At 39.5% G+C, this 20000-nt stretch overlaps 1 protein-coding gene across 1 annotated transcript in view; it reads right to left on the bottom strand.

The window, feature by feature from the left end:
* The window catches only part of LOC133620548 (inactive phospholipase C-like protein 1), a 323140-nt gene that overhangs the window by 244684 nt on the left and 58456 nt on the right, over positions 1-20000 (bottom strand). Inside the window, exons 12-13 of the mRNA XM_072915928.1 lie at positions 11785-11991; positions 6612-6706 (exon numbers count right to left, since the gene is read on the bottom strand). Of these exons, the coding sequence (XP_072772029.1) occupies positions 6612-6706; positions 11785-11991 (302 nt within the window). The remainder of the gene's footprint in view (positions 1-6611; positions 6707-11784; positions 11992-20000) is intronic.

The following is a 20000-nucleotide window of genomic DNA, read 5'->3' as shown; positions in this document are numbered from 1 at the left end:
GCAATTCCCCTTTCAAAACAAAAGTTTTGTAAAAACAGTCACTTTTGCCTCTTTGAGCTGTAATTTGACCCCCTTAAAATGCTTCAAAACTCACCATATTTGACACACACATCAGGACTGGCAAAAATTGCCATCTAATAAAAAAAAAAAAAAAAAAAAAAAACCTCAAAATTGCGCTCCAGAGCCCCCGAGGAAAAAACACCGACAAAACTGCTTGTAACTTCCGGTGAGAATATCGTAGAGACATGAAACAAAAACCTCTATGTAGGTCTGACTTAGACCTAGATTTCATACATTGACCTCCTTCAGCAAATATCAACAGGAAGTTGGCAATTCCCCCTTCAAAACAAAAATTTTGTAAAAACAGTCACTTTTGCCTCTTTGAGCTGTAATTTAACCCTCTCAAAATGCTTCAAAACTCACCATATTTGACACACACATCAGGACTGGCAAAAATTGCCATCTAATAAAAAAAAATAAATAAATAAAAACTCAAAATTGCGCTCCAGAGCCCCCGAGGAAAAAACACAGACAAAACTGCTTGTAACTTCCGGTGAGAATATCGTAGAGACATGAAACAAAAACCTCTATGTAGGTCTGACTTAGACCTAGATTTCATACATTGACCTCCTTCAGCAAATATCAACAGGAAGTTGGCAATTCCCCCTTCAAAACAAAAAATTTGTAAAAACAGTCACTTTTGCCTCTTTGAGCTGTAATTTAACCCTCTCAAAATGCTTCAAAACTCACCATATTTGACACACACATCAGGACTGGCAAAAATCGCCATCTAATAAAAAAAAAAAAAAAAAAAAAAACTCAAAATTGCGCTCCAGAGCCCCCTAGGAAAAAACACAGAAAAAACTGCTTGTAACTTCCGGTGAGAATATCGTAGAGACATGAAACAAAAACCTCTATGTAGGTCTGACTTAGACCTAGATTTCATTAAAAAAAAACCAAAACTCAAAATTGCGCTCCAGAGCCCCCTAGGAAAAAACACAGAAAAAACTGCTTGTAACTTCCGGTGAGAATATCGTAGAGACATGAAACAAAAACCTCTATGCAGGTCTGACTTAGACCTAGATTTCATACATTGACATCCTTCAGCAAAAATCAACAGGAAGTTGGCAATTTCCCCTTCAAAACAAAAGTTTTGTAAAAACAGTCACTTTTGCCTCTCTGAGCTGTAATTTGACCCCCTTAACATGCTTCAAAACTCACCAAACTGGACACACACATCAGGACTGGCAAAAATTGTGATCTATTAAAAAAACCCAACCCCAAAACTCAAAATTGCGCTCTAGCGCCCCTTAGGAAGAAAACACAGACACAACTGCTCCTCGGAAGAAAACTCAGACCAAAACTGCCTGTAACTCCCAGTAGGAATGTCTTAGAGACATGAAAAAAAATCTCTATGTAGGTCTCACTTATACCTACATTTCATACATTGACAACCCCCAGCAAAAATCAACAGGAAGTTTGCAATTCCCCCTTCAAAACAAAAGTTTTGTAAAAATCGGTCACTTTTTTTCAAACATTATCTCCTCTGAGCGCGTTTGTCGTGTCGGGTTCAAGCTAGCACAGGAGAGAGATTGAACCCTTCTGATTAAATGTTGACCAAAGAGTTTTAATTACTGCTCCGGTTTGGATTTTATGTGCCGTCAAAGTCGGCCCCGTCCATCGCTGCTTGCAGCTTTAATTTGACTTGTTTTGGAAAGACTTGGCAAGCCGAATTTTCTTGTTCTATTGGCAGATAATTTTGCTTAAAACACCCCTAATTTTTAAAAAAAAATTCTTGTTTTTGAACACTGACTTTTTGCAGTGTAGGCCTTCAGTGATGGCCGACTTCAATGATTACCTCACAAAATACCATAATTTATGTCCCCACATGACCATTGCTGGAGAAATACTATACAGGAACACATTTACCAGGCATTAAATCACCCCAACAGTGTACAAAACGGGTTATTTTCTGGCGCATTTAAAAAATCAATAAACCCGCATCAGCAATTATGTGGTACTGTCACAATTAAAGTTGCAAAAAACATATTAAACGTGAAAAAATAAAGAAATAAAATGTTTGAACTCACAATTTGTAGCACCCATATAGCCCCTCGTAGTCGGTTGATTCAAGTGGAAACGGCGAGCGTTTCCCCGTTTCATCGCCGACATCGTCTCACAAGATGTAGTTTCTCTTTTAAATATCCTTCTTGAAAATGGCCTTGCAAATATATATCTGCCACCTAATCAACGGTTTTGTTCTCCTTCTTTGTGGGTCAACACTTCCTGCTAATATGCAACTTGTGATTGGATACTCACTTTGGAGTGACAAGTGAGTGTCCAATCACAGTCTCGTTAACATCAGGCTACCTGGATAGGCTACTGTCAACAACTTGTGATCTGATTGGCTTTCGCAACTGTCTATCAACTGTGTGCGTTGTCAAATTCATCTGCTAACATTCCCGGTGAGTATCCAATCACAGGATGCGTAAATGTCACCGTGGAGGGGGGCGTGGCCTGCGGGCCTGCAGCGGAACGGGGTGTGCCAGGACCGGCCTCGAAGTCAGCGACAGGTGCGTTACATGAAGAGGATATGAATACTTTTAGATAATTAGGGAAAGTAAATAAAGAAATACTTTTATCTTTAATTATGATCATGATTTCTGGGTATGTTAGGCCAGCAGAGAAGGCCTTGCTGGCCCACCACTGATTAATATTTGTCCAACAAACTGTGTTATAAATGTATTTTATGATTCGTTTTCTTAAAGGACAAAGAGCTGAGGGAACCCACGAAGTCATGGGGAGAACATGCAAACTCCACACAGAAAGATCCCGAGCCCAGGATCGAACCCAGGACCTTTGTATTGTGAGGCACACGCACTAACCTCTGTTCCACCATTATTCTCTCATTTATTTTAATTATTTTTTGATTATCCATCCATTTTCTACCGCTTGTCCCTCTAATGTGTGAGTGTGTGTGTGTGTGTGTGTTGTGTGTAGCCTATCCCAGCTGCATTCGGGCGGTAGGCGGGGTACACCCTGGACAAGTCGCCACCTCTTTTTTTTGACGACATTTATTTAATGTTGGGTTCTGAGGTTGATGTGACCATTCAATTTTGGTCATTTACCAACCAATATTCTCCAACAAAAATACAACGTTGAAACAACATGCTTTGTAGGGCTGTGAATCTTTGGGTGTCCCACGATTCGATTCAATATCGATTCTTGGGGTCACGATTCGATTCAAAATCGATTTTTTTCGATTCAACGTAATTCTCGATTCAAAAACGATATTTTCCCGATTCAAAAGGATCCTCTATTCATTCAATACATAGGATTTCAGCAGGATCTACCCCAGTCTGCTGACATGCAAGCAGAGTAGTAGATTTTTGTAAAAAGCTTTTATAATTGTAAAGGACAATGTTTTATCAACTGATTGCAATAATGTACATTTGTTTTAACTATTAAACGAACCAAAAATATGACTTATTTTATCTTTGTGAAAATATTGGACACAGTGTATTGTCAAGCTTATGAGATGCAATGCAAGTGTAAGCCACTGTGACACTATTCTTTTTTTTTTTTAATTTTATAAATGTCTAATGATAATGTCAATGAGGGATTTTTAATCACTGCTATGTTGAAATTGTAACTAATGTTGATACTCTTGTTGATAATATTCATTTTTGTTTCACTACTTTTGGTTTGTTCTGTGTCGTGTTTGTGTCTCCTCTCAATTATAGTTTCAAGTTTATTCACAATACCATATAACAAATACAATAGTAGTAAAATATCATCATTTAAAGATGTTGGTACGTGAAAGGGTCCCCCAAATAAGCTAGAAGAAGCTTTTGACAGGGGTCCAGAGGATAGAATATACATGAAATGATGGAATATACATGGAATGATGGAACATGGTAGCAAGTACAACAACAATAAACAACGCTATATGATTAACACAAGATAATAGTACTAAAGCAAGCATACACATACATACATACATTCATTCAACCATGCAAAACCCAACAGTAGTCTACCCTACATGAGGCATTAAATATAGGTGGTTAATAGATAAGTTTTTAGTTTATTTTTGAAGTTGGAGAATGGATACAGCATCTTGAGGTTCTCATTAAGCCGGTTCCAAATCTTTGGTCCCCTGCATACAACACTTCGAGCGGTACAATCCAGTAAACGATGTTTCCCTGATATCAAATCTAAGTTACGAGTGTTGTGGGCATGCTGGGGATGGTAGATAGGAACCAAGCTACAGAGCCTTAAATTCAGCCTGTAAATGACTTGATAGGTTAAACAAGCATTTTGATAAATATTGAACTCTGTCAGTCTTAAGAGATGATAATTATGGAATAGATGTCGAGTGGGGGCATTAAACTTGGACCATGACAGGGCCCGTATAATTTTCTTTTGCATAGATTCTAATTTGTGGAGGTAGGTAGGGAAGGTGTTACACCAGATGACATTACAGTAGTTTAGATGTGGTTCAAAGAGAGTTTTATATAGTGTGAGTAGAGCATAAAGAGGAAGATAATGACGAAGGTGAAAGAACAGGCCAACATATTTGGATAATTTGTTTAACAGATGGCTAATGTGACATTTGAAATTGAGGTATTCGTCAATGATGACCCCCAGGAATTTTGTGGAGTACACTCTCTGTATTTCCTGCCCATTGATGTTGATATGGCAGTGCTCAGTATTTGTCCGGTTTTTATTAGATCGAAATAGAATAAAATTTGTTTTATTTACATTAAGTGAGAGCTTATTGCATTTGAACCAGGAATCTACTTTCACAAGCTCTGAATTGACAGTTACTTGTAGATCGTGTAGGCTCCTGTGTGAGGTAAACAAATTTGTATCATCAGCAAAAATTATTTTATGAAAAGTTTCGGAGGAGTTTACAAAATCATTTATGTATAGGATAAAGAGGAGAGGCCCCAAGATGGATCCCTGGGGAACCCCATAATTTATGGTCATACAGGGTGAATTGTGATCATTGACGCATACACATTGCTGCCTTCCGTATAGGTAAGAGCGGAACCAATCGAGAGGTACCCCTCTGACACCATAGTGATATAGTTTATACAATAAGATCTCAAAGTCTATTGTGTCAAAGGCCTTGGATAGATCCAAAAAAATGCCAATACCGCATTTTCCTTCTTCAATACAGTCATTGACCTTTTCCAAAAGGTCGAGTATAGCCATACAGGTGGTGCTTTTTTTACGAAAACCATATTGGGAGGGGACAAGGATATTTAGTTTTTCCAGAAAGCCATTCAGTCGGTTATAGACCACTTTCTCAAATATTTTTGAAAATGTTGGTAAAATTGAAATTGGCCTATAATTGTTCATATTATTTTTATCACCTGATTTAAAAATTGGGATTATTTTTGCCACTTTGGACATTTTGGGTACAATGCCAGCACTAAGTGACAGGTTTATACAGTGACAGAGAGGATTTATGATCACATTTGCTATGGCTTTCAAGATTTTGCTACATATCCCGTCCACTCCAGCTGTATGTGATGACTTTAGGTCCATAATGATCGTATAAAGCTCATTGATGTCGGTTGGCTGCATGAAAAATCACAGGGCCAACACAGATAGACAACATTCACGCTCACATTCACACAACTAACGTCCATTTTTAAAATTATGTTTTCAATTTGGCATTTGTTGTGTGCAAATTTCTTAGTCAAAAAGCCAAATGACATAAACAATAATTTCAATTAGAGATGTCCGATAATGGCTTTTTTTTGCCGATATCCGATATTGTCCAACTCTTAATTACCGATACCGATATATACAGTCGTGGAATTAACACATTATTATGCCTAATTTGGTTGTGATGCCCCGCTGGATGCATTAAACAATGTAACAAGGTTTTCCAAAAATAAATCAACTCAAGTTATGGGAAAAAAATTCCAACATGGCACTGCCATATTTATTATTGAAGTCACAAAGTGCATTATTTTTTTTAAACATGCCTCAAAACAGCAGCTTGGAATTTGGGACATGCTCTCCCTGAGAGAGCATGAGGAGGTTGAGGTGGGCGGGGTTGAGGGGGGGGTATATATTGTAGCGTCCCGGAAGAGTTAGTGCTGCAGGGGATTCTGGGTATTTGTTCTGTTGTGTTTATGTTGTGTTACGGTGCGGATGTTCTCCCGAAATGTGTTTGTCATTCTTGTTTGGTGTGGGTTCACAGTGTGGCGCAGATTTGTAACAGTGTTAAAGTTGTTTGTACGGCCACCCTCAGTGTGACCTGTATGGCTTTTGACCAAGTATGCTTGCATTCAGTTGTGTGTGTGAAAAGCCGTAGATATTATGTGATTGGGCCGGCACGCAAAGGCAGTGCCTTATTGGCGCTCTGTACTTCTCCCTACGTCCGTGTACACAGCGGCGCTTTAAAAACTAATACATTTTACTTTTTGAAACCGATACCGATAATTTCCGATATTACATTTTAAAGCATTTATCGGCCCATATTATCGGACATCTCTAATTTCAATGATAAAAGCAATAAAAGACTGAAGAATCCAAACGGGGCTTTGTATAAACATTGTATAGAACAGCATGGATAAATGACTCTTTTTCCTCACCCGTCATTCCAGTGTAGCTTCAGGTGCTTCTTTGTCAGTTCCATCACGCCGTCAAACCACTGCCAAAATGTGAAGTTCCTACCAGGCAAGCTTTCCTGTGAAAAAAAAAAAAAAAGACATTTGAGCGTGATAAAGAGAAATGTGTGTGTGTGTACAAACAAAAGTCTGAAAAGCTGTTGTTGTAATTAGGGATGATGTTTGAAAAGAAATTATCGAGTTCGAGCCTATTATTGAATCCTCTTATCGAACCGATTCCTTATTGAGTCCAGATAGGTTGTTGTATATGGAAAAAAACACACAATATTTGGTTTAACAAAAGCTCACTTTTATTATATAAGACATTTTTTTCATCTAATAAATAAATAAATATTGACTGTTAGCCCCCTAAAAAAATAAAATAAAATAAATAAATATTGTCTGTTGTTACCCAAAGTATATTAAGTGGGATTTTTCCAGAAAAACAAATATATACAGTAACACAAAAACAACCTGTCTCTGTGATCACTATAGGTGTATAAATAACAATATAGTGTTAAATAAAATCAGTCCCTTGGGCACAAAACTGAAAATAATACAGCTCTCCAAAAAGTGCACTTCTGCTGCTATTGGAACTTTACTGTTTGTTATGATGCTTTGACATTTTTGCACTTTATTTCTTTATTGAAAGAAAATTCTATGAAGAGAAAAGTTGTTTGCAAATGTGATTACAATGCTTAAAGCTAAAAAAAGAAATACACTTTATTGTGTTAACATTATTTCTTTATAGGGGGAAAGATGTGATGTTATGAGCTAGGGAATATAACAACTACACTACCCAGAATGCAACGGGAGTGACGAGCATAGCCCCGAAAAGTGTTGTTGCATGTCGCCACGCCGACAGCTAAGAATGAGGTTATGAGCACGCTGTGAAAGTAAACGTCAAGAACCCAGCCAACACGCCTCATCTGCATTATTTATAATTAGACAGACAACACATATACAATGTGATTTTGTTTTGTTTACAAGGGAAAAAAAACAAAAGTTAAAAAAGGGAGATATATGTTGTATATATATATGTATGTGCTGCGGTTGCTTTAAGAACGTTGCGACAGCTGCCGTAAAGGAGGTGCGTTGCTAGCCTGGTTGCTATGTTTCCGGTTGGTCGTAAAAGTGTTTGTCATGTGTTTGTACCCTGCTCAAATCTCTCAGTAAAGTTATTCATTGGATTATACCTTTTGTTTTGAACTTTATTACACCTTGGAGCGCTTTTTCCGGTCCATTGTTTTTCCTGCTTTCGCTATCTGCGCCTAATGACTGAGCTACGTGACGTCATTTCTTGTGATGTCTCACCATACTTGCCAACCTTGAGACCTCCGATTTCGGGAGGGGCGTGTTCGGGGGTGGGGCGGGGCGTGGTTAAGAGGGGAGGAGTATATTGACAGCTAGAATTCACCAAGTCAAGTATTTCATACATATATATATATATATATATATATATATATATATATATATATATATATATATATATATATATGTCTTAATAAGGTTATCCAAAAAATAGTGCTCGATACCGTAGTAGAGCGCAATATGTGTATGTGTGGGGAAAAAAAATCACAAGACTATTTCATCTCTACAGGCCTGTTTCATGAGGGGGGTACCCTCAATCGTCAGGAGATTTTAATGGGAGCATTCGCATACCATGGTTTATATAGGGCACAGAGTGGGTGGGTACAGGCTGGCCTAGGGGCGTGGTGGTTGGTTCATGTGTTACCTAGGAGGTGTTTCCGTCTATGGCGGCATGTTGTTACAATTTCGCTGCGCTTGTTGAGGGATGACAGGTCTGGACGGTAGATAATAAACAGTTTCTCTTTCAAGCATAGGTTGCATCTTTTATTACCACTATTGTAAGGTGTGCTGGATGCAAGAATTTGCCATGTTATTGAATATTCAACATTATTGTCTTTGAGGTCCCAAATGTGTTTGCTGAGTTCTGTGGTATTTCGCAGGTTTTTGTTCCTGAAAGAAGCCTTGTGGTTGTTCCATCTGGTTTTGAATTCACCCTCGGTTAATCCTACATATGTGTCGGATGTGTTAATGTCCTTGCGTATTACCTTAGATTGGTAGACAACTGATGTTTGTAAGCATCCCCCGTTGAGGGGGCAATCAGGATTCTTTCGACAGTTACATGCTTTGTTGGTTTTGGAGTCGTTCTGACTGGGGGTCGACGGCTCATTTGCAATTGTTTTGTTGTGGTTTGAGATGATTTGTCGTATATTGTTCATGCAGCTGTAGCTCAATTTGATGTTGTTCTTGTTGAATACTTTTCTTAGGTTGTTGTCTTTGGGAAAGTGTTTGTCAATAAGGTTGAGGAATTTGTGTCCAATGTTCGTTGAGACGTTTTTGCTGTATGGGGGGTTGTACCAGATGATGCCGTTTCGTTTTCTGTTCTTTTTTGGCTGGTTTCCTGGCGTGGGTTCATAGGTGAGGGTGAAATTGTATCCGCTTTCATCAAGGGCTTTTTGGTACGGGGGGGTTGCTTGGTCAAATTCAGCTTTGCTAGATGACAGCATCGATAGCCTTTTATTGATTCCGGTAGGTATTCTTTTCGTGGTGGTGGGTGGATGGTTGCTGTCATGGTGCACGTATTGGAGTGTTGTGTTGGGTTTCGTGAATGGTTGGTAGAGAAATAACAGCTACCAACCATTCACGAAACCCAACACAACACTCCAATACGTGCACCATGACAGCAACCATCCACCCACCACCACGAAAAGAATACCTACCGGAATCAATAAAAGGCTATCGATGCCAGCTTTGCTAGATGACAGCATCGATAGCCTTTTATTGATTCCGGTAGGTATTCTTTTCGTGGTGGTGGGTGGATGGTTGCTGTCATGGTGCACGTATTGGAGTGTTGTGTTGGGTTTCGTGAATGGTTGGTAGAGAAATAACAGCTACCAACCATTCACGAAACCCAACACAACACTCCAATACGTGCACCATGACAGCAACCATCCACCCACCACCACGAAAAGAATACCTACCGGAATCAATAAAAGGCTATCGATGCTGTCATCTAGCAAAGCTGAATTTGACCAAGCAACCCCCCCGTACCAAAAAGCCCTTGATGAAAGCGGATACAATTTCACCCTCACCTATGAACCCACGCCAGGAAACCAGCCAAAAAAGAACAGAAAACGAAACGGCATCATCTGGTACAACCCCCCATACAGCAAAAACGTCTCAACGAACATTGGACACAAATTCCTCAACCTGATTGACAAACACTTTCCCAAAGACAACAACCTAAGAAAAGTATTCAACAAGAACAACATCAAATTGAGCTACAGCTGCATGAACAATATACGACAAATCATCTCAAACCACAACAAAACAATTGCAAATGAGCCGTCGACCCCCAGTCAGAACGACTCCAAAACCAACAAAGCATGTAACTGTCGAAAGAAACCTGATTGCCCCCTCAACGGGGGATGCTTACAAACATCAGTTGTCTACCAATCTAAGGTAATACGCAAGGACATTAACACATCCGACACATATGTAGGATTAACCGAGGGTGAATTCAAAACCAGATGGAACAACCACAAGGCTTCTTTCAGGAACAAAAACCTGCGAAATACCACAGAACTCAGCAAACACATTTGGGACCTCAAAGACAATAATGTTGAATATTCAATAACATGGCAAATTCTTGCATCCAGCACACCTTACAATAGTGGTAATAAAAGATGCAACCTATGCTTGAAAGAGAAACTGTTTATTATCTACCGTCCAGACCTGTCATCCCTCAACAAGCGCAGCGAAATTGTAACAACATGCCGCCATAGACGGAAACACCTCCTAGGTAACACATGAACCAACCACCACGCCCCTAGGCCAGCCTGTACCCACCCACTCTGTGCCCTATATAAACCATGGTATGCGAATGCTCCCATTAAAATCTCCTGACGATTGAGGGTACCCCCCTCATGAAACAGGCCTGTAGAGATGAAATAGTCTTGTGATTTTTTTCCCCCACACATACACACACATATATATATATATATATATATATATATATATATATATATATATATATATATATATATATATATATATACTGAAAATATGCAAACAAAACTGTGTTTAGATAATTGATACTTCAAACTTGCATAAACAAATATTAAGTAATATAACATAACTTGGCTTCTGAGAGCTTCAAAATGTAATGAATAAAATGCTAAAGTTGTTGATAAACAAGCAATTATTTTAATAAATAAATATGGTCATTTTAAATGAATTATTATGATAATTTAAAATTAATTATTTCAAATATGTTTATTTTAATGTACCGGTATAATTCTATGGCTGGATGTAATAAGGAGTCAGAAAAAATACAAATAAAAATACAATTAATTTTGATGTTTTTAGCAAAATATAGTAAAAATATATTTAGTTTTTTTTTTTTAAATTAATAAATATATTTATTTTTAGGTAAGATAAACATAATAATACAATTTATCTCTAGTCTGGATGATTTAGTTCTTGTCACCCTGTTGTCCTCCTGTAGTGAAAAAAGGCTGTCCTCACTCAGGTCCGCATGGAGCTGGAGGGGGCGTGGCCTCCAGCTCCGGCTGAAAATCGGGAATATTTGTCCCGGGAGGTTTTTGGGTGAGGCGCTGAATTTCGGGAGTCTCCCGGAAAATTCGGGAGGGTTGGCAAGTATGTGTCCCACGGGGCATTTCTGGTCGGGACGGGATTCGTTCCCAGGGATTCGAATAAAGAAGCAACTATTTTTCTTTACTATAGTGGTCTCGATAACGGGTACCGGTTCTCAAAAAGGGATTCGAGTCCGAAGACTCGGTTCTTTTCTTATCGAACAACCGGGAAAATCGGTTTCGAGTATCATCCCTAGTTGTAGTCCAACGATGCATAATCGCTGTGTGGCGAATGCGAGCGTCCTTTCTGAGTGCGAGCGAGAAAATGAGGCTCTATTTTTTTTGAGGCTGTGAACAGTCATTATCTAATCTCACTCGGCGACCGAATAACGCAGCAGGGGATGCTGCGGAAAACAATTTTTCGGCGATTTGCTCACGGCTTGATAATGAATGCCTTCGTGGGGGTTTTCCACCCCCCAAAGGGAGCATTGTCGACATGCGTTTCAGTCACACTTGTGGATCACGAGAGAACTCACTCTGTTAAACTGCGACCAGGTCATCGCCATGTTGCGGTCGTCTTCCACGCTGGTGCTGGTGCTGCCGAAGGCCTTCTGGGCGAGGAAGACCAGGTTCTCCTCGGAGAGGCCGCGGTTGCTCTGCACTTCCGCCTTGTACTTCATGTTGATCGCCTCGCACAGCTGAGGCCACAGCACCTTGTCCGGCACCAGGAATGGAACCCGGCCCTGAGGGGCAAAAAAAACCAGATGACTCAGCAAGAAAAAAAATGTGTGTGAGCAAACACACAAACACCCTGAGCATTCAGTGGAATACAGACGTGCACACTGTGGTCATACCAGCAGCACATTTGTCTCAAACCATAACAATTTAAAGGCCTACTGAAATGCGATTTTCTTATTTAAACGGGGATAGCAGGTCCATTCTATGTGTCATACTTGATCATTTTGCCATATTGCCATATTTTTGCTGAAAGAATTTAGTAGAGAACATCGACGATAAAGTTCACAACTTTTGGTCGCTGATAAAAAAGCCTTGCCTGTACCGGAAGTAGCAGACGAGGTTGTGGAGCTCCTCACATCTGCACATTGTTTACAATCATGGCCACCAGCAGCGAGAGCGATTCCGACCGAGAAAGCGACGATTTCCCCATTAATTTGAGCGAGGATGAAAGATTCGTGAGAGTGAAGGACTAGAGGGCAGTGGGAGCGATTCAGATAGGGAAGATGCTGTGAGAGGCGGGTGGGACCTGATATTCAGCTGGGAATGACTAAAACAGTAAATAAACACAAGACATATATATATACTCTATTAGCCACAACACAACCAGGCTTATATTTAATATGCCACAAATTAATCCCGCATAACAAACACCTCCCCCCTCCCTTCCATATAACCCGCCAATACAACTCAAACACCTGCACAACACACTCAATCCCACAGCCCAAAGTACCGTTCACCTCCCCAAAGTTCATACAGCACATATATTTCCCCAAAGTCCCCAAAGTTACGTATGTGACATGCACATAGCGGCACGCACGTACGGGCAAGCGATCAAATGTTTGGAAGCCGCAGCTGCATGCGTACTCATGGTACCGCGTCTGCGTATTCAACTCAAAGTCCTCCTGGTAAGAGTCTCTGTTGTCCCAGTTCTCCACAGGCCAATGGTAAAGCTTGACTGTCATCTTTCGGGAATGTAAACAATGAAACACCGGCTGTGTTTGTGTTGCTGCAGACGCCCGCAATACACTGCTTCCCACCTACAGCTTTCTTCTTTGCTGTCTCCATTGTTCATTGAACAAATTGCAAAAGATTCCCCACCACAGATGTCCAGAATACTGTGGAATTTTGCGATGAAAACAGACAACTTAATAGCTGGCCACCAAAATGTCCTCTACAATCCGTGACGTCACGCGCAGGCGTCATCATACCGAGACGTTTTCAGCAGGATATGTCGCGCGAAATTTAAAATTGCACTTTAGTAAGGCATGTGTTGCAATGTTGAGACTTCATCATTGATATATAAACTATCAGACTGCGTGGTCGGTAGTAGTGGGTTTCAGTAGGCCTTTAAATGTCTTATTATTATGATCAAGTGACTAGTCAATTTCAAGAGATTATTTTCTAATAGATGTGATTTGGCCCACTTAGATATTGTTGTTTTTTTAATCAGCTACGCACTGTAGTATTTTATGCCGGGGTGGGTGTCCTGCATTGGAAAGAGTGTGTACCCCTTTCAGAGATCACATTTAGTTCCCCTAAAAACATTCACATGTTGCATGAGATGAAGTGTTTACTAACTTTGTCCGTAAAATAAAAATTTTTATTAGCAATTATGTAGTCCTGTAACATCATTTCGTGATTAATATCCCAAATAACATTCTTAACAAATGACAGTAGAATAAGCACACTGATTGAGGAGTCATAGTAAAACGACCTGACATTTACACTTTACGTGTAGTGTTGGAGTTGTCCAACTTTTTGTGTGGTCATAAACGCACCAGTGGCTAATTGCCATAGTGTATGTGTTGGTGCAGGTGAGAGAGAGACCAAGGTTTCTCATAGTCATTCTCATCGACGTCCCACTGGGTTGTGAGTTTTTCCTTGCACTTATGTGGGCGCTGAGCCGAGGATGTCGTTGTGGCTTGTGCAGCCCTTTGAGACACTTGTGATTTAGGGCTATACCTCACTATTATGTTAGATCCACTATGGACTGGACTCTCACTATTATGTTAGATCCACTATGGACTGGACTCTCACACTATTATGTTAGATCCACTATAGACTGGACTCTCACTATTATGTTAGCTCCACTATGGACTGGACTCTCACTATTATGTTAGATCCACTATGGACTGGACTCTCACACTATTATGTTAGATCCACTATGGACTGGACTCTCACACTATTATGTTAGATCCACTATGGACTGGACTCTCACTATTATGTTGGATCCACTATGGACTGGATGCTCACTATTATGTTAGATCAACTATGGACTGGACTCTCACACTATTATGTTAGATCCACTATGGACTGGACTCTCACTATTATGTTAGATCCACTATGGACTGGACTCTCATTATTATGTTAGATCCACTATGGACTGGACTCTCACACTATTATGTTAGATCGACTATGGACTGGACTCTCACACTATTAACTAGATCAACTATGGACTGGACTCTCACTATTATGTTAGATCCACTATGGACTGGACTCTCATTATTATGTTAGATCCACTATGGACTGGACTCTCACACTATTATGTTAGATCCACTATGGACTGGACTCTCACACTATTAACTAGATCAACTATGGACTGGACTCTCACTATTATGTTGGATCCACTATGGACTGGACTCTCATTATTATGTTAGATCCACTATGGACTGGACTCTCACACTATTATGTTAGATCCACTATGGACTGGACTCTCACTATTATGTTAGATCCACTATGGACTGGACTCTCACTATTATGTTAGATCCACTATGGACTGGACTCTCACACTATTATGTTAGATCCACTATGGACTGGACTCTCACTATTATGTTAGATCCACTATGGACTGGACTCTCACACTATTATGTTAGATCCACTATGGACTGGACTCTCACTATTATGTTAGATCCACTATGGACTGGACTCTCACACTATTATGTTAGATCCACTATGGACTGGACTCTCACACTATTATGTTAGATCCACTATGGACTGGACTCTCACTATTATGTTAGATCCACTATGGACTGGATGCTCACTATTATGTTAGATCAACTATGGACTGGACTCTCACACTATTATGTTAGATCCACTATGGACTGGACTCTCACTATGATGTTAGATCCACTATGGACTGGACTCTCACTATTATGTTAGATCCACTATGGACTGGACTCTCACTATTATGTTAGATCCACTATGGACTGGACTCTCACTATTATGTTAGATCCACTATGGACTGGACTCTCACACTATTATGTTAGATCCACTATGGACTGGACTCTCACACTATTATGTTAGATCCACTATGGACTGGACTCTCACTATTATGTTAGATCCACTATGGACTGGACTCTCACACTATTATGTTAGATCCACTATGGTCTGGACTCTCACTATTATGTTAGATCCACTATGGACTGGACTCTCACTATTATGTTAGATCCACTATGGACTGGACTCTCACTATTATGTTAGATCCACTATGGACTGGACTCTCACTATTATGTTAGATCCACTATGGACTGGACTCTCACTATTATGTTAGATCCACTATGGACTGGACTCTCACACTATTATGTTAGATCCACTATGGACTGGACTCTCACACTATTATGTTAGATCCACTATGGACTGGACTCTCACACTATTATGTTAGATCCACTATGGACTGGACTCTCACACTATTATGTTAGATCCACTATGGACTGGACTCTCACACTATTATGTTAGATCCACTATGGACTGGACTCTCACTATTATGTTAGATCCACTATGGACTGGATGCTCACTATTATGTTAGATCAACTATGGACTGGACTCTCACACTATTATGTTAGATCCACTATGGACTGGACTCTCACACTATTATGTTAGATCCACTATGGACTGGACTCTCACTATTATGTTAGATCCACTATGGACTGGACTCTCACACTATTATATTAGATCCACTATGGACGGGACTCTCACTATTATGTTAGATCGACTATGGACTGGACTCTCATTATTATGTTAGATCCACTATGGACTGGACTCTCACACTATTATGTTAGATCGACTATGGACTGGACTCTCACACTATTAACTAGATCAACTATGGACTGGACTCTCACTATTATGTTAGAACCACTATGGACTGGACTCTCATTATTATGTTAGATCCACTATGGACTGGACTCTCACACTATTATGTTAGATCCACTATGGACTGTACTCTCACACTATTATGTTAGATCCACTATGGACTGGACTCTCACACTATTATGTTAGATCCACAATGGACTGGACTCTCACACTATTAACTAGATCAACTATGGACTGGACTCTCACTATTATGTTGGATCCACTATGGACTGGAATCTCATTATTATGTTAGATCCACTATGGACTGGACTCTCACACTATTATGTTAGATCCACTATGGACTGAACTCTCACTATTATGTTAGATCCACTATGGACTGGACTCTCACACTATTAACTAGATCAACTATGGACTGGACTCTCACTATTATGTTAGATCCACTATGGACTGGACTCTCACTATTATGTTAGATCCACTATGGACTGGACTCTCACTATTATGTTAGATCCACTATAAACTGGACTCTCACTATTATGTTAGATCCACTATGGATTGGACTCTCACACTATTATGTTAGATCCACTATGGACTGGACTCTCACTATTATGTTAGATCCACTATGGACTGGACTCTCATTATTATGTTAGATCCACTATGGACTGGACTCTCACACTATTATGTTAGATCGACTATGGACTGGACTCTCACACTATTAACTAGATCAACTATGGACTGGACTCTCACTATTATGTTAGATCCACTATGGACTGGACTCTCATTATTATGTTAGATCCACTATGGACTGTACTCTCACACTATTATGTTAGATCCACTATGGACTGTACTCTCACACTATTATGTTAGATCCACTATGGACTGGACTCTCACACTATTATGTTAGATCCACTATGGACTGGACTCTCACACTAATATGTTAGATCCACTATGGACTGGACTCTCACACTAATATGTTAGATCCACTATGGACTGGACTCTCACACTATTATGTTAGATCCACTATGGACTGGACTCTCACTATTATGTTAGATCCACTATGGACTGTACTCTCACGCTATTATGTTTGATCCACTATGGACTGGACTCTCACACTATTATGTTAGATCCACTATGGACTGGACTCTCACTATTATGTTAGATCCACTATGGACTGGACTCTCACTATTATGTTAGATCAACTATGGACTGGACTCTCACTATTATGTTAGATCCACTATGGACTGGACTCTCACTATTATGTTAGATCCACTATGGACTGGACTCTCACTATTATGTTAGATCCACTATGGACTGGACTCTCACTATTATGTTAGATCCACTATGGACTGGACTCTCACTATTATGTTAGATCCACTATGGACTGGACTCTCACACTATTATGTTAGATCCACTATGGACTGGACTCTCACTATTATGTTAGATCCACTATGGACTGGACTCTTATTATTATGTTAGATCCACTATGGACTGGACTTTCACAATATTATGTCAGACCCACTCGACGTCCTTTGCATCCGGTCTCCCCTAGAGGGCGGGTTACCCACATCTGCGGTCCTCTCCAAGTTTTCTCATAGTCATTCTCATCGACGTCCCACTGGGTTGTGAGTTTTTCCTTGCCCTTTATGCGGGCACCGAACCGCGGATGTCGTTGTGGCTTGTGCAGCCCTTTGAGACACTTGTGATTTAGGGCTACATAAATAAACATTGATTGATTGATTGATTGATGTGGCCCCCAATCTAAAATGAGTTTGACACCCCTGGTCTAACTCTTTAACCTTACCTTGTTGTTTGTGATATATGGCCTGTATTACATAGGATAGGTGTACAGTTACAGTGTAAACTGCAGTATACATCAAAAGTACATAAAGTGCACAAAAGTACTTTTTAGAGACACTGTTGGAAACAAACACAGCTCATTAGCATTAAAGCTACTGACATCATGAAGGACAGATCTGTACAGACGCAGTCTTAAAGTAAGGAATGATAGAAGAAGAATGAGTCAGTGCGTTAGACACCATCGTGCAACACTTATCGACCGCAGGCTTGAAATGTTGCCGCCCTGCTGTGCTAAGTCAGCCAGACATAATTCTCTTTCAGAGACGTCCATGTGGTGCTCCCGAGGCTTGAGCCTGGTGCATGTCGGCCCTGCTTCTGGGTATCGCTCACCTCCTGCCAGGTGTGGGGGCTGCTGAACGTCACACCAGGGTCATCACTTACCACAAAAGTAGACACATAGCGCTGATCATCGCTTATGCTTAACCCATACTTGCCAACCCTCCCGGATTTTCCGGGATATTCCCGAAATTCAGCGCCTCTCCCGAAAACCTCCCGGGACAAATTTTCTCCCGAAAATCTCCCGAAATTCAGGCGGAGCTGGAGGGGGCGTGGCCTCCAGCTCCATGCGGAACTGAGTCCGCTTTCCCACAATATAAAGAACGTCTACAGTAAAGCAGTCCGTCTGCCGTAAACAGCAATGTTGTGACACTCTTAAACAGGACAATACTGCCATCTAGTGCATTTGATGAAATGTGCGTGCCACACAGCAATGCATCATCAGAGAGGGTGTTCAGCATGGTTAGAAAGATAGTGACAAGAGAATAGAACAAGGATGGACAATTCAACCCTTAACTCAACAATGAGTAGATGAGTGTTATGTGTGTGTATACGTGTAAATAAATGAACACTGAAATTCAAGTATTTCTTATATATATATATATATATAAGAAATATATATATATATATATATCTAGAATTCACTGAAAGTCAATTATTTATTTTATATATGTATATATATATATATATATATATATATATATATATAAAATAAATAATTGACTTTCAGTGAAGTCAAGTATTTCATATATATATATATATATATATATATATATATATATATATATATATATATATATCCCCCCGCGACCCCGAAGGGAATAAGCGGTAGTAAATGGATGGATGGATATATATATATATATATATATATATATATATATATATATATATATATATATATATATATATATATATATATATATATATATATATATATATATATATATATATATATATATCCATCCATCCATTTACTACCGCTTATTCCCTTCGGGGTCGCGGGGGGATATATATATATATATATATATATATATATATATATATATATATATATATATATATATATATATATATATATATATGAAATACTTGACTTCACTGAAAGTCAATTATATATATATATATATATATATATATATATATATATATATATCCATCCATCCATTTACTACCGCTTATTCCCTTCGGGGTCGCGGGGATATATATATATATATATATATATATATATATATATATATATATATATATGAAATACTTGACTTGGTGAATTCTAGCTGTAAATATACTCCTCCCCTCTTAACCACGCCCCCAACCACGCCCCCGCCCCAACCACACCCCCCGCACCCACCCCCAACCCCCCACCTCCCGAAATTGGAGGTCTCAAGGTTGGCAAGTATGGCTTAACCTTCGTCTTATGTTAGGGTCGGCACTGACCCGTTTTAGTTTTTAAATGCATATAAGAACCACATAAATTTATTTTTTTGCATCAAGGCTTTTTGACTTTGTCAGGAACCTCTATTTCAACAAAATGATAATTATTAGGGATGTCCGATAATGGCTTTTTGCCGATATCCGATGTTCCGATATTGTCCAACTCTTTAAAGGGGAACATTATCACCAGACCTATGTAAGCGTCAATATATACCTTGATGTTGCAGAATAAAGACCATATATGGTCTCTAAATGGGTGAATTTTGGCGAATTAAACGCCTTTTGATTATTCGCTCTCGGAGCAATGACATCGGGAAGCAATCCGCCGTTTTCTCAAACACATCATCGTCGGTGTGTTGTCGGA

This window comes from Nerophis lumbriciformis, linkage group LG24 (genome assembly GCF_033978685.3).
Source record: "Nerophis lumbriciformis linkage group LG24, RoL_Nlum_v2.1, whole genome shotgun sequence".
NCBI classification, from domain to species: domain Eukaryota; kingdom Metazoa; phylum Chordata; class Actinopteri; order Syngnathiformes; family Syngnathidae; genus Nerophis; species Nerophis lumbriciformis.
The sequence above is the reverse complement of the archived record's forward strand: the minus strand, read 5'-3'. Positions and strand labels throughout refer to the sequence as shown.